Source organism: Aspergillus viridinutans, assembly GCF_018404265.1.
Source record: "Aspergillus viridinutans IFM 47045 DNA, scaffold_2, whole genome shotgun sequence".
NCBI classification, from domain to species: domain Eukaryota; kingdom Fungi; phylum Ascomycota; class Eurotiomycetes; order Eurotiales; family Aspergillaceae; genus Aspergillus; species Aspergillus viridinutans.
Genome location: NW_025091218.1, coordinates 1027975 through 1048343, shown reverse-complemented (window position 1 = coordinate 1048343; position 20369 = coordinate 1027975). Strand labels below are relative to the sequence as shown.

The following is a 20369-nucleotide window of genomic DNA, read 5'->3' as shown; positions in this document are numbered from 1 at the left end:
CCTTCACGGATTGACTCAGGCTAGAAACGTAGAGTTCATATACTCCGATGCCTTACATATAGGGCAGATTACCGCACATGGACCACACGTACAGGTGATATGCCAATAACAGAACAGGACAATCCGATGCGGTCTTCCTAGCGGATCAGTTGAGTTCTATTGAGAAGATTGTACGCTGCAAATACTTTTCGTCCCAGCCGCATAAACGCCTCGCGCCTCTAACGATCGTCATTTCCAAGATGGGTAATAGAACGAAACAATATCAAAACCATATCTTGATCAGTTCTTCGCTGACCGCACTCGGTGTCAACACGCCGCTATCCGTGATCAAGGCGGAAATCAGATGCGGCGGTGTGAAGTCGACCACATCAGAACGGCCCCCGCCTTTCAAGCCTGGACTCGCCTCCCGGCAGTCAGCTCCTGTTGAGTTCTGCGATTCGGCCGACCGTTGCTTGGCTTCGTCTGCGATATCTTCCTCTGTCTTGAACTTGATAACATGCTGCTCGATAGGAAGGTCATACTGTCCAAGAGGGTAAGATCGGACAAACTTGTGGCTCTCGGCAACCACGTAGAAGGGCTTGCCCATTGCCTTTGCAAGAAGACCGATCTGATATGTTCCCATCCGCGAGACGATCCCCCCGTTCTCGACCACACCTTCGGCACCTACAATCACCATGTCGGCTTTGCCAAGAGAGTATGCCACCGCCGACTCAGAAATTGTGGCCACGGGTACACCCTTCGCCCTGAGCGTGCGTACTGTCTCCATACCCTCTGGTTCGGCACGAGTGTTCTCAACATCGCCATTGGCCGACGAAAGGACGTAGATGACTCGGAAACGAACAGCAGAGGGCCCGCCCTTCTCGTCGGCCGCCTTCTGCAACAACGAAGCGACGACTCTCGATCCGCCGTTTGTGAGTACCGTAGATCCGTCCCGAATAAAACCTCTACCGAACGCAGCAATCTTGTCTCGACTTTCCTTTGCTCGCCGAATGAACAACCGACCGTTGGACAATAGATGCGCCCTGATCGCGTTGAAGTCTCCCGCCGGTCCCAGCTGTCCGGGCCTTTGTAGAGTCGTAATCAGATATCTTTGAAATAGATCGGTTCCGGCCGAAAGACCGATAGGGTTAGGGATCGACTTCTTCAGGTGTGCGGTGGACTTTTCCAGTAGATCGAGAGTCTCTGATATAGTGGACGAGGGTGAGTGAGTGAGCAGGAGAACCAAAGCCTCAATAGCGGCGATGGGCATAGTCAGGTCTGGGTCAGAGTGTAGTAATTCATTGTATGTCGCGACAATGCTGCCCGCCAGGTCAATTATTGGAATATCTCGACTCTTGTGCAAGATGCTTACTCAAACGGTTTCGATGGATCTGACATGGTTGATGTGCTGGTCACCATAGCGCCTAACTTTACTGGCAGCCGATATATATTGATCCGGCACAGACAGAGCTGTCTTCGACTTTGCGCCGCGTCTTTTGACGAAATCTACAGTTCGCTGAGCTGGAAAGAGTCATTAAAAGAGACGCGGAGTGGGTGTTTGCAGTGTTTGCATAATATGCCCCTCACAACCGGCCCTAGTCCGCTTCTGGTTGCCATGTGAGGGCGTTACAGTAAACAGTCATCACAACATTAAGATCCGACAGCAAGCAACTCGCAGCATCGTCCATTTCAGTCCGCTTGTTCACGTGTCTCTAAGGGCATTTATGACAGAATGGCATATAATCATCGAATGAGTCAACAGTTTCATGGCACCCAGCAACATCACAATCGGGGTCGCAAGAAAGAGGATGAAAATGATGCGTTGATGCGCCTGGTTAGGATAGACCTGTCTTACGTCGGCCATACAGGATGCTAACTGTGCTAGTAGCCTGATAAGGAAATTGCAGGTTGCATCAACGATATCGGGATTCCTTTCACAGCTGCCGACTTGATCAAGCCGAATCCTCAGCAGATCCAGATGGTGTTCGAATGGTTCTCAGAACTTCTCATGAATACAACCAAGGAGACAGTAGAGCCAGCAATGCGCGCCGCAGCAGAAGATATATGCGGCGACTATCCCGACATTGTCCCGTTAGAGACGCGCAATCTCATGGGTTTCTTCATCAGCCTGCGTAGGCTGATGATGGAGGTATGTCGAATGAGAGTGTAATGGTCGCATGACAGAGATACTAACCCATTTTCTTATAATTCAAATAGTGTGGTGTCAATGACTTCGCTTTCACAGATCTGACCAAACCTACGCATGATCGACTAGTCAAAATATTCTCCTATCTCATCAACTTCGTCAGATTCCGGGAGTCGCAGACCCAAGTCATTGATGAGCATTTTAATAAAACAGAGAAGACAAAGGCGCGCATTGATACACTGTTTACGGAGAATCAAGAGATGGAGCAACGTCTTGAAGAGATGCGCCGGAGTCTGAAAGCCAACGAAGCACAGGTTAAGGAAAAGGCCAGAAGAAATGACGAGCTGAAGGCGCGACTTTTGGAATTGCGACGAAATCAGGAAAGGGTTGCCGAGACCCTTGAGCGGGTCAAGGCAGATAAAGCACGACGACAGACACAATTGGAAGAGAAGACAGAGAGAAGCGTTCGCACCAGACAAGAAGTCGAAAAGCTGCGACCCTATGCAATGCAGAGTCCCGTTTCACTACAGTCTGCCTTGACCGAGCTGTCTGAGAACCTGCTTCGAGAGAAGGCTCAAATCGATGCCATGGAGAAAAGAGCAAGAGCACTGCAGACCTCTTCCGACACATTTACCGTCGTTGGAAATGACGTTCAGGCTTGCATCAAGCTACTCGAAGATATATCCGTTGAACTACAAAAGGAGGAAGAGGAAGAATCGCGAGCGTCGAGGAACAAAGAAGCGATTTCCGAGAGGGGGAACAACGTCAGAGAAGTGGAGCAGACCGAGAAACTGCTGCAGCGGCAGCTCGCACGGTGGAACGAGAGGATTGAAGCCCTGCGAAAGAATGCCCAAGAAAAGGCAGAGGTAGCTCAAGCCCGGATGGATGAGCTTCGCGATGTCCAGAAGAAGCTCCGTGAAGAGCGAGCAGAAAAGCAGCGTGATATGGAGAGACGACGAATTAGGATTGAGCAAACCGAGAAGAAGGTAAGACTCCGTGCCTGGCAGTATGCGATTTTCTTATGCTAATGGTCGTCTAGATGGCCGACCTCAAGGAAAATATTGAAAACGAGATCCAAAGTGCCCATGAGGAATACTTGAAGCTGGAATCGCATATCAAGCTTTACATTACGGAAATGGAGAAATGTCTTTGAGTCGCAAAGTCTGGGGTTTATGGTACAGGAGTTAAGGCTTGGTTTTTAGGATACCCAGTGGGTTGAGGGCTTATACTTTGGGATCGAGGTCCATACGTTCTTACTGGAGTTTTCTTTCAGCTCGTTTATATGGTCGTTGCATTTGTCGGTTGTCTAGATATCCAGAGGCTCTGTGATCGTGCGACTGCTGTCATCGAAGTCGAACCATCGCTGTACAATTCGTCTCACAGGCACGCTTCGACCACTCCAGATACCTTCTCCTTCCCCCCTTCGAGTAGCGCCATTGAGTAACGGTACTTCTACATACCACAAAGCCTCACCGCACTCGATGTCAACAGACTCCGGAACACATCCACATTCGCAAAGAACCAAGTCCATGGCTTCTTTGTTGCACACTTCCACTGCTGTTGCGAGCGTCCGTGATAATCCCTGGGCAGAAAACTCCAAACTTGGGAGATGCATTGCTATAGGATTCAGCACAGCCATCAGAGGCCGCTTACTATTGTGACGGTCACTGGTCGATGTCCCCTCTAAGCGAGCAGGAGAGGATAACACGGAGATAAAGGCGCGGAAATGCTCCAGTGTCGGGCAGAAAGCAAGTTGGATCCCGCTTGATCTGGAGAGCATCCGAAGAGATTTTGTAAGTAGCGCGTGTTTCGTGGCTGTGTCGCGAGCATGGCTCGAGACATCATCGTAGAGTTGTTCTAGAAAAGTTTCTCTTGTTGAGCATATGACTAGCACAGTCGCATCAGCAACATTATTGAGAAGATGTTGCAGGAAATCAGTCACTCGATCACAGAAATATACGCGACGACTTGTCTTCATCGTGATGCACGAGGTAATCAAGCAGTAACGAGTATTAACTCGAACATTGTCAAGAATGTCCTAGTCCATCGAGTAACAAGTCCTATCCACGCTTATTTCTTATAGCCTTTGGTTTCAATCGTGTGGCCTTTATGATAGAGATAGAATGAAGATATATATTGGATGGCGGGGAGCACCTGTACCGTTCTCGCTTGCATCATCCGGCCTAAGGCGATGATAGCCAAGTCACCCGCACTTCTTCCGCTGGTCTTCATGAAACCTTCCCCAACTCCTCTATCCACAAGCTTCACGAATCGAAATCTTAAATTGATCCTGCCGCGTGCGCCCGCGAGGGCCCTGCGGATTTTGACGTCTACAACATGGAGACGATCTCCAGGATTTCCTCAATGCTGGAAACAGGTAACATTCTCGCCGACGTTATCTTCCGCCCTCCATTACTGATCATTGTCTGGAACAGCTCGAGAACTAACCATAGAGGCAGCTCAGTCAGCCGCTTTAAGCAGAGGGTCGAGTACAGGCTTGATATCTCGCGATCACAGCGCGGCTCAAATTAAGAAGCTCCTGGAGAGCCGCAATGACCGTGAGGTGCTGGATGGCATGCGAAAAGTGATATCCGTAAGTGTTGGTCAACCCAATCCAGCTGTTACTTGGTCTGACTATGTGTCTCTCTGCTTGACTCTACTAGTTGATGTATTCGTCCGAGCCTTCCGTTCCTTTCTTCTCATACGTCGTCAAGAACGTCGCAAACACGAATATTGAAGTGAAAAAACTGGTCTACATATACCTGGTTCATCATGCGGAGACGGAGCCAGACCTTGCGCTTTTGTCAATCAACACGATCCAAAAATCGCTTACGGATCAAAACCCTCAAGTGCGAGCAATGGCTTTACGTACAATGTCTGGGATCAGAGTGCCAGTCATCAGCCAGATTGTTTCCCTTGCGATCAAACGAGGTTGTGGTGACATGAGCCCTCATGTCCGTAAAGCTGCCGCATTGGCCATACCAAAATGTTATCGCCTTGATCCAAACACTCTACCGCAGCTGATCGGCTATGTGTCTACTCTACTAGGCGACACTCAGTACTTTGTTGCTGGGCCCGCTGTGTCCGCATTTCTCGAAATTTGTCCCGATCGGATTGATCTGATTCATAAGCACTATCGGAGCTTGGTCAAGAAGCTTGTGGATATGGACGAATGGGGCCAGCTTGCGACATTGCGTCTTTTGACTTTTTACGCACGAAAATGCTTTCCCCGGAAGACTCAGAAGATGAAGAGCGCAGTTTCCAGAGGATTCTACGACGACGAACAAGGTGGTGAGACTCAGGGCGATGGCGAGGAATATGAGATGCCCGTGATAGACCCCGATTTGGAGCTTCTATTTCGGTCTTGCAGGTTGCTTTTACAGAACCGCAATTCCGCCGTTATCGTCAGCGTTGTCCGTTGCTTCCTATATCTTGCGCCACCCGAGTATCTTGCTGCTTCTGTCGGTCCTTTGGTTGCTCTTCTTCGAAGCCCCCAGGATATACAACACATTGCGCTTTATAATATTGTTGTCGTCTCCTTGAAACACCCAAAGCTGTTCACCAAGTACGTATCTCACTTCTTCGTGCATGCTTCAGATCCGCCTCACATATGGCGCCTGAAGCTCGAAGTTCTCACAATTCTTTTCCCACATTGTGGTTTGCATCTCAAGGGTGTGATTATTAACGAGCTGGAACATTTCTCAAATGGTGCGGATGAAGACCTTGTCCGTGAGAGTGTTCGCGCCCTTGGGCGTTGCGCGCAGGATGACCCCAGCACTGCGAAATATTGCTTGGTTGTTCTACTCCGTCAGATCACGAGCCTTGATGAGACTCTAGTATCAGAGTCCTTGACCGTGATTAGGCATCTGATTCAACAAGACCCGGCTTCTCATGAACGGACAGTTATCCAGCTTGTGAAGCATCTCGGTTCGTCCAGTAGCCCGGAGGCCAGAGCGACCATAATATGGCTGGTTGGAGAATTCGCAGGAGTAGATCCCAAGAGGAATATCGCACCGGATGTTCTGCGAATTTTGGTACAAAAGTTTGCGGATGAGCCAGAGCCTGTGAAACAGCAGATTGTTTTGTTAGGTGCGAAGGTATATCTGCACCACCTGCTACGGAATCCTCCAAAGCAGCATGCAGAGAAGCCGTCGGTATCGGACCCCAAAACAAACCAGGAACATAATGAGTGGGCGGATGATGCCGCTAAGGAACCAGAAGTCAACGAGGGCAATGAAGAAGACCAGCGAAAAGAAGAACCGCAAGAGGACCAGATTACTCTCCTGTGGCGATATATTCTCCTCCTCGCTCGATACGATTCCTCCTACGACCTTCGTGACCGGGCTCGAATGTTAAAAGCTCTCTTGGCCAACCCCTCTTCCACCGAGCTTGCGAATCTCATTCTGCTGGCACCTAAGCCTGTTCCACATGCCCCAAGCCCATCGGAAACGCGGAAGGATTTACTTCTCGGCTCATCCACCCTTATCGTGGGGCCAGACGCTGGTCCTTTTGGACTGAGTGGCTACCACAATCTTCCCGACTGGGTCGAACTGGGACAAGAGCCGGACCCCAGCCTCCGAGAATCAGAAACGAAGTCGGAACTGACCGAAAGAGCGGCTATGACGGCAGGTGAAAGGCTTGACCGGGCTCTGATGGAACACGAAAGCAATGTTGCGGCCATGAAACGGCAACAAAACGGCCACACAAGAGCAGGTGCTTCCGCGGCAAAGACTAAATCCCTTGATCAGTGGCTAGAGGAGGAGTCTGAGACGGAGGAGGAGGAAACTGAGTCCGGAGAAGAAGTGACCGATTCTGAGGAAGAAGAGACCGAGGAAGAGACGGATGATGATGACGAAGAGGAAGAGGAAGAGGAGGACGAAGAAGACGAGGGAGACGAGGAGGACGAAGAAAGCGCTTCAGAGGACCAGCAGGAAGCCCAACAGCTTTTGTCGCATGATAAGCCCGAGGCTCCTGGGTTACGCGGCTTCTAGTGCTTTGCCCATGTTCGGAATGTCATTGGCTTTGGAGTAGCCTCTTGGAGATTTTTGATTGATGATCTAGATGTATATATTGCATGATACCGCATTCTGGAATACAATGGAATGATTGGATAGAATGAATTATGCCACTTAGACAGTGCCTACGCATGCGCTGTGAGCATGGATCCTCACTCGTTGCAGTGTTACATGCCCAAGTCAGGGCAAGGCAGTAAGGCACAAGGACCTCACGTGGCGAACTAACCTCTTAGGGCTGCCTTTAGCTTTGATACAACGAAGTAGGCGGTATCCCGGGGCAGAATGGGAATTGACTCCGTGCGTTGATGGTCTGATGGCCTGGAGCAGTTGTGGATGATTGATGATTAGTAACGGTGTTATGCATGCCTAGATCTGTTCAGCGAGGAGCTAACTAGATTGACGCCAAGTGATCGATGGAAATCCAGGAGCAGTGCTTCCATATCACCTACTGAACTTCCTACTCCCCGTCATCGCGGATTCAGTCAGTGCCGCACACGCTCTCTTGGTCTGTCGGCCATGATGCCAGCGGTTGCAAGAACACTTCAGACCATCCCCTTTTCGAGTCCGCACTCATAGTGTCCTCTTTCATATATTCCTCTTTCTCTTGCTGGTTGTGGTTATTTCGAACCTTATCTGAAAAGTTTGGCACGTGTCCATTCCTTATCGTCTTCTCTGTATCACTACTGTCTCGGAGGGCGATCCTTGGGGGCTCGCTCGAAGCCAATTCAGCCGCAATGCCAGGGTTGCCGGGTATGTTGGCCTTGTGCGCCTCGCTTTCTCCCTTCTGCAAAAGCTTATCGTTTGACAGCTAGCATCGACCTGGACGAGTGCATCGAGCGGCTCTATAGGAAAGAGTTGTTGGCAGATACCGTGATTGAAGCAATATGCGCCAAAGCTAAAGAGCTGCTGATGAAGGAGAGCAATGTCGTGCATATCAGAGCTCCGGTCACCGTTGTGGGAGATATCCACGGGCAGTTCTTCGACATGATTGAGATCTTTAAGATCGGGGGGTTTTGTCCCAACACGAATTATTTGTTTCTGGGTTAGTTTCGGCGGGTTGTTCGGTTTTGAGGAGATGCAGTGCTGATGGTTTCCTTTGCGTAGGCGACTACGTGGATCGCGGTCTGTTCAGCGTCGAGACGATTTCCCTTCTCGTTTGCCTGAAGCTACGATACCCCCAACGCGTTCATCTCATTCGCGGTAACCACGAATCGCGCGGTGTCACCCAGTCCTACGGCTTCTATACAGAGTGCGCGCGGAAATACGGCAACGCCAACGTGTGGCACTACTTCACCGACATGTTTGACTTTCTCACCCTCAGCGTGGTTATCAACGATCAGATTTTCTGCGTACACGGTGGCCTTTCCCCCTCGATCCACTCGATAGACCAGATCAAGATTATCGATCGGTTCCGCGAGATCCCTCACGAGGGTCCCATGGCCGATCTGGTCTGGTCCGACCCCGACACCGAACGCGACGAGTTCTCGCTATCACCGAGAGGAGCAGGCTATACATTCGGTGCGCAGGTCGTTCGGAAATTCCTCGAGGTGAATAGCATGTCGCACATTTTGCGAGCGCATCAGCTCTGCCAGGAAGGGTATCAGGTTCTCTATGACGACCGTCTGAGTACGGTGTGGAGTGCGCCCAACTATTGCTACCGGTGCGGAAATCTCGCCAGTGTTCTTGAAGTAAGTGACACTGGGGAGAGATACTTCAACATCTTCGATGCCGCGCCGGAGAACGATATCCACCGAGGAGAACAACAAGCGCAACAGAACAAGGACGGCCAGAATCCTGTGATTGATTACTTTTTGTGATACCCTTTATTTCTGTATTAGTTTTTCTTTTGCATGCTGTGCTTGCCGATGCAAAGCTTGGAGTCTGGCACCCAGAAGAGCATTTATAGATGGCATTGATATGATGTAACAAAGATGTTTCAGATGAGGCATATACCAAATGTAAAATCAATTTGTCAGTCATGTTTCTTTTCAATTGTCTGTGTAAGCTTTTTGTCTTTATAACAAAAACGTAAATCCTGTCCTGTAAGTTTGAATGTCCAGAAGATTTTGACTAGGAGATTCGTCCAACGCATGTAAATTTTCCAAATATGCTGATAATGGTATATTCAAAGACGAGGCATTATATAATCGATACTGTCAAAAAGGAGCCTACCAGTCCTTTGCAATGTCGAACGACCATTCGAACTGGAGATGGGTCTGGTTGTCGTCATCAACGAACTTGGAGACAGCGTTGTAGTGTCCTCTGGCGAGCATTCCCGAGGGGGCCTCTTCGGGGTTGACTGTATTCAATGAGCACCAAATCTTGCACGCACTTCAGGTGGGATTGTGACTTACACTTCTTCTCGTAGATTGGCTTGTCCGTGGTGCTGGGGGCATAGCTTCCCTACGAGGCTAGGTTAAACGACGCACAAGGCAAGTCACGCATCCTGAATCGGTATTACTCACCAGCATCTCCTCGTCCTTGCTGACTCTGATTCCCTTGCGCTTCACCACCTGCAGATACTTGAGACCGCTCAGGACCTCGTGGTGCACCTGGAACTGGACCTTGATACGGAAGGTCGCTCCCTCCTTGATCGTAAATGGCTTGTCCTTGAGCGCCTCGAGGGCACCGGGTGCGGACAGCTGAATGACCACGTCGGGACGGCCCTCCACCTCCAGGGCGAGGGACTTGATGATGCATTTTCTGGGGTCGTTGGGGTCTCCGATCGGGTTGCCGGTGTTGAGGCCGAGGGAGGCTTTCCAGCGGTTCAGGGATTCGTCATTCTGGTCTGTCCGGGGTGTGATATATCAGTATTCAGCTTGCACTGAGAGGCGGGCTTGCGGTAAGGGGTTGACTGGTAACCCCGAATGGAGGGAAGAATTGCCGGAAAGACTGGCTGGCATGGAAGGGTAGTGCATAGAGCTTCGACATACCTAGTTTTGTGTATTCTTCAATTGTCTTCTTCTCCCCTATCTTGAAGCCTTCGGTCTTCGAGGCAACGAGATCATCTTCGTGTTCAGTCATTGTGAGTTTAGCTGTTGTTTGTTGACGGGCTTCTTTTGGCGGGGTAGCTGAACCAAGGATGGTGGCACGAGAGAGGGGGCCGCGGATAAGAGCGGGTGGGTATATATATATGTAATTGCTAAGGGAGGTATATCCGACAGAGGTCTGAGCAGAAGAGATACAAATTTGAAAGAATGCAGGAGAGAGATCCAAGAGAGTCTCTGGAGGACTCTAGTAGTTATTCTGGCCAAAGGACTGGCGGGGATCGCTTCGTTAGTCTGATACGCTCTGGTGGGGGGAGAAGGCACAGAGATACCAATTGCTTCGAGATGATGAGAAGGGCGGTGAGGACAGGCCTAGAATTCAGTGGAAGCTCATAATTATCACTCAGGCATAGGTATACGGTCTCTGAAACCATGATGTCGATCGAGGATGTTATCATAATGATCGTTCAGGTTTTGTCTATGCCTCCTGGGACTTCTCTTGCTGGCCGCTGCAGGTCAATGACAGCAGGCAGGCCCAGTGGGGTCCTTACGCAAATAAAGCTACATAGCCTACAGAATAGAGAGGTACACTCGCTACAGTGACTGGGATAAAGGTGTGGGCTGATCTTGGGATATGCGAACAATTAGATAGACCTTGCAGTAAGGTAGAAGGCACTACAGCTTCTAGCCAGGGGAAGAACTGGATCCTGACCTTGGATCAATGAAACTATATATCACCGATGACACTCCGGTTGTTATCGAATTCAAGCCTCAAGGCTTAAATAACAATGAAGCGGTGTGTCTAGTGGAGCGCTTCTTTCGCTTCGTTCCGGGAGCAAGTGCCTGAGTCCTTCTCGACTTCGAGGCCTGGGTTGACTCGAGTGGTCAACTCTGTAATAAATCATGAGATGGTGGTCGTTCAAAGAGTAGACTCGAGATATATAGGTGATAATTTTTCCCTTCAGATATTGGCAATTAGCCATTAGTAAAGATGCCTGGAGGTCACACAATGGCTGTTCTCAATCCGTCGAATAAATGGGTCGTGATGTACTGAAAAATCATCTGGACAGTTCCATCAACAGCCTTTCGACGCTACCTCAGCTTGGGATAGGGGTCACCATGACGCGAACGAGGATGAACCAACCATGGACGAAGAAGCAGAAGCAACAACCGGACGATCCCACCTCATGATAAGGCACCAAGGCATTAATACCGAGGCAGACCACCCGCCTGTCACATACTCGTAATCGAATACCGGGGAATGTACCGAGCCCACTGCTATCTTTCCGCTTTTGGCAGCTCATGTGATTACCACCTCATTATAATTGGCCAATAGCTAATTGCCAAGGGTGATGCGACGCTGTTGAATCAACAATACGGTAAGGACAGCGTAAGAAGCCCAAGCCCAGCAAAACGCCCTCTTCTTATTTTGCGTGCCCCCTGCTTTGCCCATACCTTTTTTATCTTTTATCAACTTTCAGCCGTAATTTTTGATCGCGAATTGAACTATCTCCTGGCTCGTCGCGGATCTGTCTGTGTACCCTCCCCCCGCGCGAGAGTTTATCATCCGCCCAAGATCAAATCATAAAACCATTTGCGTGTGGCGCTATCACCCTTGTGTGTGTGTGTGTGTGTGTGTGTGTGTTGCGCACCCTTCTGTGGTGACGTCTATATCCTCAGGAGTGAACCTCTTCGGAGAGCAACCGCAGACGCGCCTGCAACGTGGCCGCCGCTTTGGCGTCGCATCTCGCAATCCTTCCCTGGGCGCTGGAGTTTATCTATCTACCATCTGGAGAATTACGTTCGTAATTCTCAGGCGCAGTCACATCCTTCAATTTACCATCTAGACTCACATTAGCCGTACATCATGGTACGATCTCTGCCAAAGAGGAACAACCCGTTCGTCCTCCCGGACCAATCCCCTTCGTGTAAGTTGAAACTTCACCATTTTATTTCGCATCCTCGGCTCCAAAATCGCTCTCGAAGCTTCGACCAGGAGACGCTGTACGACATGAGCATTGCGCAGGGCTAACCCGTTCCTTCCGGAGGGAGAACAGATGAGGAACTCCTGGCGCTCCGCCGTCTAGGAAAAACAAACCTCGCTGTCAAGCCTACGCAGATTGGAACGTCCAACGCAACCAAGCCTGAGAATCTGGGCCCCTTTGAATATGCCCATCTGCGCGCGAAGCTGCCAAAAGACCTGAAAGGCTCCGAGATTTTCGCGTCGCATGCCCCTCAGCAGCACCCGGAAACCTACTTTCTCATGGTGAGTGAAACCGCTTCGCCCTTCGATGATGGTCACGGTGACCGATTCTGATCGATTTCATTCAATCAGCGACGGAGCAAGGATGGATATGTCAGCGCTACTGGAATGTTCAAGATCGCTTTCCCATGGGCGAAGTTGGAGGAAGAGAAAGCAGAACGGGAATACTTGAAGTCTCGGGAGGGCACCAGCGAGGATGAAATCGCCGGCAATATCTGGGTCAGCCCCTTACTAGGTAAGCACGCCTGGAGATGACCAGCAACCCCCACGTGAATTTCCTCTGATTGTCCGTAGCGTTGGAGTTGGCCAAGGAATATCAGATGTACGACTGGGTTCGCGCTCTGCTCGATCCCACGGAGATTCCTCAAACCCCAAAGAAACAGATTACACCTCCTCCGAAATTCGAACTTCCGCCCATTGAAGCCCCGACCCAGCTCTCGGCCCCATCGCAGCGTACGAGAAGGGGACGGTCTGCTTCGCCCAGTAAAAGAGCCACCACCTCTCCTCGCAAACCAAGGAAGACTCGTGCAGCCAAGGAGGCGAGTGTGGAGGAGGCCAGTGCAGCCAGCGCCAGCCTTCAGAACGCTTTGGACATGACCGCGTCTACCGCTGATGCCGGATCAGCCAACGGAACTGTCGAGCCTAGTGTGGAGGAATATGTCGAAGAGAAAGTGGTCACCGTTCCAGAGGGCACAACCAAGCCGACTCTCAGGAAGAGGGTCGCCGCCATTCCTGAGGAGGATGAGGCCGAAGAAGAAAAAGTCAAGGTTGACGTCAAGACGACTGCTGACACGGTGGGCGATGTTAGAACCACCCAGACGACGATCTCAGTCGAGATGCCTGCCGGCCTTCCTGAGGCACCTTCTGCAGAGGACACAGAGAAGATGATCGCCAAGGCCAAGGAAATGGTCGAAGAAGCGATCAAGGTCCAGGCCACCGAAGGTGAACAGCCCGAAACCTCGTCACGCAAGGGTGCCAAAAAGCGCAAGACCGACGTGCTCGGTGAGGACGAGGAGGATGATGAGACCAAAGCGGCCTCGGCCCTGCGCGCCAAGAGGGCAAAGGTCCTGGAAGAGAAGCTGAAGCGTGAGCGTGTGAGGAACCGTGCCTTGGTCGGTGTTACGGCTGTCTTTGCACTTGCGTAAGTACCTGAAACCCACTGGTGTCAGATTCCGTTCTAACCATATACATCAGGGCTTCCATTCCCTATTTCTTCTAGGAATCTAACCCGGCTCTTCCCTGGTCTTCGAGGGCCAGGAGCAGAGTATGATTACCCGTATGAATCATGCTGTATCGAGTTCAATTCTTCTGGAAATTGTCCAACACTATCCCCCCCCTTCACCGCACTCTACCTGGTAGAAGGATTGTCAGATGGTGCTCTAGACTGAAGAGAAGCGTCTAATCCTTCCTACCGAACCCCCTCCCCCTCACATGCCTGTTCCTCTGTGAAATTCCCCTGCTGGCCTTCCCCTGCCTTTTCCTTCAATGAAACCCTTCTCATTGCCATTTCAATATCTCATCCCGGTGATTCTTGATGTACTGTATTGATATTCTATCGGTTTTTCTAATAATCACCCTTTCGATGCAAAGGGAAATATTCCTGTCCATAGGTCTTGCGGGTATCTGCAGCTTTACTCTGCCAATGGTGTTGGGTTGGGACATTGAAAGCGAGGAGCTTTGCATCTCCATTCCTTCTTTTCTACGTTTCTCTCCCCTTGTTCTTTACTTGGTTTCTGGATAACTGATCTACGGCACCCCGTCTCCGTTTCTTGTTTGAAGGTCCCTTGACCCTCCTCGCTGTTGGACACTAGAGAAGCAATGCATGCAGTATGATATGAATGAGTGACTCTGGCAGTCTTCTAAGGCACTGTAGGTTAGTCGTAGTGAGTAGAAAGATGGCGTTACCATACCATTTTCAGAGCACAATGTGTTAAATAATGCCTTTACTTGGTAGCAATAGTTGATTCACTGATCAGTTTATTAACGTTCAGGTCTGGAAGTAATAGGGCGAATCAATCCGCACTGCAAACATTCAAAACATCACCGCAATCATGAAGCTCCCAAGAGCTCCAGCACCATTTCTCGGCACCCTTCAGCTTCACATTCAGTCACAAAAACAAGGACACATATTTGTGTCAGTCTTGTCTCAATTGAGTACTTGCCTATTTATCTCTGCAGTACAGCGATGCAATGTCGCTCCCCGGTTTAGAGTTCTCGCAGACGTCAGCGGAGAGGGAGTTTGTCCCCGCACCGCCAACACAGATTACCTTGTCCAAGGGCTCAGAATGGAGATTTGAGGTTGTGTTTGGGACACCTATACGAGTCAAGGTGGGTAATAGTGATGAAAGGGGCTTGATTACTGTCATTCCCCGATGACGCATTGCAATGGCTAATACAACCTTTACTTACGTGCTGCAGCTATTGGCCGGCACCGCAGAGCTTTTCGGCACGGAACTGGCTGCATCGCAGACGTATACCTTCTCCGGGACGAAAGCGGCGATCTACACCTGGCACGGCTGCACGCTCGAGGTCAGCGCAGGCGATACGATATCGACGATAGATGGACTGGCATCGGCGGGTCTGAACGGCGAGGGGGCTCGTGGCTACGGCGCGGGGGGCTGCCAGAGCGAGTATACGGCCGAGGAGACGCCGATGGTCGAGTACGCGAATGTGCATTTCGCGCTGGAGACGATGCGCCAGGAGGCCAAGGCGACGGGCAAGGACGGGCCGCGGGTGCTGATTCTGGGGCCCGAGAACGCGGGAAAGACGAGCGTGGCGAAGATTCTGACCGCGTATGCGACCAAGGTCGGGAGGCAGCCGATTGTGGTCAATTTGGATCCGGCGGAGGGAATGCTCAGCGTCCCTGGGACGCTGACGGCGACGGCGTTCCGGACGATGATGAATGTGGAGGAGGGGTGGGGGAGTAGTCCCATGTCTGGGCCGAGTGCGGTGCCTGTTAAGCTGCCGTTGGTTTATTTCTATCCGTTGCAGAATCCGCTCGAGGCGGAGGGTGCTGTTTATCGGCCTATTGTGTCGCGGCTGGCGCTGAGTGTGACGGGGCGGATGGCCGAGGATGAAGATACGCGCGAGACGGGCATCATCGTTGATACGCCGGGCGTTTTGAGCTCAGGCAAGCCGGGTAGTCTTGAGATTATCAACCACATCGTGACGGAGTTTGCAAGTAAGGATTCCTTCTTTTCTACTTCAGTCGTTGGGTATGAGACTGACTGTACAGTTACAACCATCCTGGTCATAGGCTCAGAACGGCTTTACAGCACCATGATGAAGAACTACGACAACAAGCCGACCTCCAGTGCGTCTGCCGCGGCGTCGGATGAGAGGATCACCGTCGTCAAGCTCTCCAAGTCTGGCGGCTGCGTGGATCGCGACGCACCGTTTATGAAGGCAGTGCGTGAGTCGCAGATTCGAACATACTTCTTCGGCAACCCTATTCCTTCTACAGCATCGGCGGCACTATCGATGTCTGCGTCTTCGACCACAAACGTTACCCTCTCTCCCCATGCCCAACAGCTCGATTTCAACTCCTTGCCTGTTTACAATTACACAATCTCCTCTTCAGATGAAGATGAGGACGAATACGATCCGTCCCAGTTCGGCACCAGCGACGCATTCTTCCCTGGAGGAAGCAATGACGCAGAGCGTCCAGAGTCCCAGCATGCAGAGGAGACCTCGTTCGCTCCCTCCGTGCCTGGCTTGGCAGGATCGTCAGGCGAGGATGCAGCATCAGGCAGCTCGGCTGTGCCCCTGAAAAAAGTTCCATCTCCTGCACCGAACACGCTAGCCAATTCCCTGCTCGCAATTACACACGCCGCGCCGAATGCCAGTCCGGCAGAGATTCGCGATGCCAGCCTCATGGGATTCCTGTACGTGGCCGATGTAGATAGTGAGAAGGGCAAGATTCGGGTACTGGCTCCGATCGGTGGGCGAGTACCGCCAAGGGCAATTGTCTGGGGTAAGAAGTGGCCTGGAGAGGTGGTTGGGTTGGTGGGATAATAGATGCATGGCTATATAGCGGTTTTCAATCTTCGTCAAGGCTGTTAGGGTTGGAGTTGGGTGCAATGCGAGCTGGGCTGGGATATTTGTATATAACAGGGATAATGTATTCTAACTTGGATCGCTGTCGCTATGCATTGAGTAGTATCAGTCAACTAGCTACTCCATACTCCCCAAGCCTTGTGTTAATTTTAATCTGGATTTCATGATGTCTGTGATATTTCAATGCTTATCCAGTGTCAGAGTCCAATAAATAATTTATCACCAGATTTTCAGACCTATAATTATTTATACAATTATCATAAAAAAGTACTCCCTACTCTCTACTCATGTGGCTGTCGACGCGTACAACTGCTCGGTGGAACAACCCCATACCAAAAATCTCCCAACTCCAAACCACCATCCCCAAGACACTGAACTCACCACCTCACACAACACCATGCTCTACAGCTGCTACCGCCGCCGCCGAAAACTCAAACGCCTCTTCGTAATGCTCCTCCCCATCCTCCTGACTGCCCTCCTCCTCTCCCCCTTGTATCTGATCTACAAACCGCCAAGCCTCCTCATCCGCTACCTCCAACGCCGCTACCCAGACGTCCTCTTCCACGTCCCGCTGCCCCCGCACAAGAAGCTCGTCGCGCTGACCATCGACGACGCCCCCTCGCAATACACACCGGAGATAGCAGCAACGCTAAAGGCGCACAGCGCGTCCGCGACGTTCTTTGTGATTGGCTCGCAGGTGGACGGGCGCGAGGCCGTGCTCGCGGACCTGGTGCGCGCCGGCCACGAGCTGGGAAACCATGCTATGCGGGACGAGCCGTCGCGCGCGCTGCGGGACGAGGTGCTCTCGGCGCAGATTGCGGAGGTGCAGGCGGAGATTCATGACGTGTATGCGCGGGCTGGGGTCGAGGAGCCGGCGGTTGGGTGGTTTCGGCCGGGGTCGGGGTTCTTCAGTGAGAGGATGAGGAGGCTGGTGGGGACTTTGGGGCTGCGGATTGCGCTGGGGAATGTGTACCCGCATGATCCGCAGATTCCGTATGCGTGGGTCAATGCGGCGCATGTGCTGAGTATGGTGCGGCCGGGGAGTGTGATTATCTGTCATGATCGGAGGAGTTGGACGGGGCCGATGCTCACCAGGGTTTTGCCGGAGTTGAGGAGACGGGGGTATCGGGTCGTGACGCTGAGTGAGTTGGTGAAGGAGGCGGAGGGGTCATGAGGTGAGGCTACGGAGCTACGAGGCCACAGAGGCAGGTTTGATCTGGTGCATTGCCATTGCATACTTTCGCTTCGTTGTTGATACATGTCTATAGAATACCCATACCCATATACCGTACATTGTGATAATCCCAGAGAACAAGGCTGATCGCCCGCGATAGCCCATCAACATGATTCATTTCACCCTCACTCCCATCTTCTCCACTCGAGCAAGGTCCTCCGCAGCTCAGCGTCACAGTCATATCCCTTGCGCTCCTCCTCCAACAACTCCTCTCGTCGTTCCCGAATGTGCTGCTCAACATCGTAGCGTTTCAGTGCGATCAGCTTCAGGTACGCCAGATCGTTTCGCAGCACGGCGTCGCGGAACTTGGCCCGGATCCGGGGCGAGTACAGCTGGCAGCTGGCTTCCCGGCATCGAGTCGGTGCGTCCCCTGGCGCGAGTCGCATCCTGGTCAAAAATTCCCGCGCGATGGGCTTATTCGCCTTGACCAGCGGCCACACCACGTCGTCGTAGCAATCCTCGCACACCGTGAACTCGGGCAGCTGCGGCATGTAGTACCACATACCAAGAACCGGTCGATCCCGGCGACAGTCCCGTAGCACGACCTTGCGGCGAGCGTAAGCCAGGAGCTCGGTCATGTCGGGCCGTGGCGAGCGTTCGAGCTCGGCGCGGTTTGCAGCAATGTCCAGCAGATCGATGTATTGGACGAACCGCGGACTGTCCGCCACGAAATCACAGACCTCTTCCTGCATCATCGAGCTTCTCGTGAACGTCTCGCGGTGCTGCGGCATAAGAATGCGCAGGTTGCGAATACACGCGGAGCAGACGTTGAACTTTGGCAGGTACATGCCTGTTTCCGGGTCGATGATTCGGTACCAGAACTGATCGCTGATGATGCGCCCTGTGCATAGCTTGCTTCCTGGCGGTGGCCGGGTTATCTGCTGGAGCATGTCCAAAGTCTCATACTGCTTCTTGATGGTCTGCATCCAGGCGAGTCGTGTCCACGGCTCACTCATCGAGCATCGAACTCTCTGTCCACGTGGTACCGGTAAACCGGGGATGAACAAATCTCGGAATCGCGAATTGCGCATCTGTTTCATGCACGAAGGGCAGATGTCAAGATGTTCCAACCCTTTGATGGTATACCAGTCCTGGTACCCGGTCATAGGAACAGACCGCGGACAAGGCAGAAGGGAGGGGCTAGCTTCTTCTGGGGAAGGTTGGCGAACCAGTGGTTTGGAAGGACTCGGCCGTCTCGAGGATCTTGATCGCTCGCGCTCCTGTTCTTGGTCGCCATAAAATGATACTGTCCGTTTTGTTGTCGACTGAGATGATGCACGGGGCATTGGTTCAGTCGTCGCTGTACGGAGTGAAGCAGGAAACGGGTCAGTTTCCTCTAAGTAGGGAGCAGCCGGTGTCGGCTTCGCTGGGGTGGACAAAGCTCTAGAACGAGTTCCGCGAGAAGCAGCTCGGGGCACTGGCTCGGGAGGTACAGTGCATCGAGAAGCTCGAGGAGGCTCGGAGGACGACGGTTCGGTGGGGCCCGTAGGACGAGCAAGAGGCACTTGAGTAGAGCTTTCAGACTCGCGAGCTTTCTGTCGCTGTCTCAATTTTTCTTCCAACCTTTCAGCCAGGCCTGATCCCGTGGGAGGGACAGCATGAGCTCTCTTGCTTGTCTGCGAAGGCGGCTCCTGATGCACGGCTCCAGGATTCATTGGAGACTTGTTTGCAGCCGAATCAGAGACGTACTCGGCTGATGAGCGCGAATTTTGAGACTCGCTGGGGGATTGTCGACGCCCATTCCTCACGCTACCGGAACGTTCTGGGACCGCAGCAGAAGTAGTCTTCTCGGCAGGCATTCCCAGGGAACCTTGGCCGTTCCTTGCAGGCACAGAGACGCGCTCAGGGTTGCGAGGAGGGACTTGAGCGGTCGCTCTCACATCAACGTTCGTCTTCCCTGTTGCAGTTTGGGATTTAGGAATGGTATGACTCGACTCCGTTCTTTGACGGCTGCTGCTGGTGTTCTGGGACATCCTGGGCGGCTGACGCTCCTCCTTCCTTGGCTGGGTTTGAGGCCTGGTCTCCTTGACCGGCAAGGGAACAGGCGCCGTGGGAGGCGTCAAGTGGAATTCCTGGGAATCATCAACGACGTGGAGAAGTGGATCCTGTACAAATCTTTCAGGTGGCGTGGCTGGCCCTGCGCTGTCATCTGAAGAACTGCTTCCACGGCTGCACTCATCCAGGTCATACTGTTTAGTCTTCGAAGACTGGGAAATAGGCGCATCCAGGATGACAGGGCATTGGTCAATGGTTCCTCGGGCACAGACACCTTCAACCCCGGGCTTTTCTCCTAGCATGGACATTCCGTGGAGCTCCCGGGAGAGTGAGGCGGCCTCGTCCTCCACCAACGGAGGTGGCGGCCATTGGGACCGCTTGCGCCCAAATCGAGGCATTGTCGGCTGCAATGAGTCCAAGGTAGATGCGTGGTGACTTCCGGGGGAGTAACAAGGCAGGCAAAAATTTCTCCTAGAGGAGCTGAACTGGCAAAGGCTATCCTGTGGCAGTGGCACGGCTGATTAGATATCCTTCCCTGGTGGCGGTTTGCATGGTATCACCGTCGATTCTCAGACTCACTCGGAGTTGTGTAGGCGTCGGAGAGATCGAACAGAGAGACGTGTTGATAAATGGTATACCAGGCTAGAAATGTGAGCGAACACAAGTATCAGAACGTTGTCCAGAGAGATCCTCG

At 52.1% G+C, this 20369-nt stretch overlaps 9 protein-coding genes across 9 annotated transcripts; 6 read left to right on the top strand and 3 right to left on the bottom strand.

Annotated features, from left to right (window-relative positions):
• Nucleotides 1–262: 262 nt before the first annotated feature.
• Nucleotides 263–1377, bottom strand: Aspvir_003970 (translation initiation factor eIF2B subunit alpha; the record flags this gene model as incomplete). Its single annotated transcript, XM_043267208.1, has 2 exons — nucleotides 263–1298; nucleotides 1352–1377. The coding sequence occupies 2 exons, from the start codon at nucleotides 1375–1377 to the stop codon at nucleotides 263–265; spliced, it is 1062 nt and encodes a 353-aa protein (XP_043123143.1).
• Nucleotides 1378–1711: 334 nt separating this feature from the next.
• On the top strand, nucleotides 1712–3278 carry nuf2 (kinetochore-associated Ndc80 complex subunit NUF2; the record flags this gene model as incomplete). Its single annotated transcript, XM_043267207.1, has 4 exons — nucleotides 1712–1813; nucleotides 1868–2128; nucleotides 2197–3111; nucleotides 3165–3278. 4 exons carry the CDS (start codon nucleotides 1712–1714, stop codon nucleotides 3276–3278), a joined length of 1392 nt encoding a protein of 463 aa, XP_043123142.1.
• Nucleotides 3279–4462: 1184 nt separating this feature from the next.
• Nucleotides 4463–7116, top strand: Aspvir_003968 (AP-3 complex subunit beta; the record flags this gene model as incomplete). The annotated part of the gene is made up of 3 exons (XM_043267206.1): nucleotides 4463–4502; nucleotides 4561–4718; nucleotides 4789–7116. 3 exons carry the CDS (start codon nucleotides 4463–4465, stop codon nucleotides 7114–7116), a joined length of 2526 nt encoding a protein of 841 aa, XP_043123141.1.
• A 758-nt stretch (nucleotides 7117–7874) lies between these two features.
• Nucleotides 7875–8957, top strand: Aspvir_003967 (serine/threonine-protein phosphatase; the record flags this gene model as incomplete). The annotated part of the gene is made up of 3 exons (XM_043267205.1): nucleotides 7875–7890; nucleotides 7949–8182; nucleotides 8245–8957. 3 exons carry the CDS (start codon nucleotides 7875–7877, stop codon nucleotides 8955–8957), a joined length of 963 nt encoding a protein of 320 aa, XP_043123140.1.
• Nucleotides 8958–9308: 351 nt separating this feature from the next.
• Nucleotides 9309–10164, bottom strand: Aspvir_003966 (rho GDP-dissociation inhibitor; the record flags this gene model as incomplete). Its single annotated transcript, XM_043267204.1, has 4 exons — nucleotides 9309–9439; nucleotides 9495–9543; nucleotides 9606–9928; nucleotides 10074–10164. The coding sequence occupies 4 exons, from the start codon at nucleotides 10162–10164 to the stop codon at nucleotides 9309–9311; spliced, it is 594 nt and encodes a 197-aa protein (XP_043123139.1).
• A 1830-nt stretch (nucleotides 10165–11994) lies between these two features.
• Nucleotides 11995–13609, top strand: Aspvir_003965 (uncharacterized protein; the record flags this gene model as incomplete). The annotated part of the gene is made up of 5 exons (XM_043267203.1): nucleotides 11995–12055; nucleotides 12185–12393; nucleotides 12463–12625; nucleotides 12685–13531; nucleotides 13585–13609. 5 exons carry the CDS (start codon nucleotides 11995–11997, stop codon nucleotides 13607–13609), a joined length of 1305 nt encoding a protein of 434 aa, XP_043123138.1.
• Nucleotides 13610–14580: 971 nt separating this feature from the next.
• Aspvir_003964 (cleavage polyadenylation factor subunit CLP1) lies at nucleotides 14581–16404 on the top strand (the record flags this gene model as incomplete). Its single annotated transcript, XM_043267202.1, has 3 exons — nucleotides 14581–14718; nucleotides 14809–15571; nucleotides 15626–16404. The coding sequence occupies 3 exons, from the start codon at nucleotides 14581–14583 to the stop codon at nucleotides 16402–16404; spliced, it is 1680 nt and encodes a 559-aa protein (XP_043123137.1).
• A 439-nt stretch (nucleotides 16405–16843) lies between these two features.
• Nucleotides 16844–17620, top strand: Aspvir_003963 (chitin deacetylase CDA4; the record flags this gene model as incomplete). Its single annotated transcript, XM_043267201.1, has 1 exon — nucleotides 16844–17620. The coding sequence occupies one exon, from the start codon at nucleotides 16844–16846 to the stop codon at nucleotides 17618–17620; it is 777 nt and encodes a 258-aa protein (XP_043123136.1).
• Nucleotides 17621–17805: 185 nt separating this feature from the next.
• On the bottom strand, nucleotides 17806–20073 carry Aspvir_003962 (uncharacterized protein; the record flags this gene model as incomplete). The annotated part of the gene is made up of 1 exon (XM_043267200.1): nucleotides 17806–20073. One exon carries the CDS (start codon nucleotides 20071–20073, stop codon nucleotides 17806–17808), a length of 2268 nt encoding a protein of 755 aa, XP_043123135.1.
• Between the last annotated feature and the right edge of the window lie 296 nt (nucleotides 20074–20369).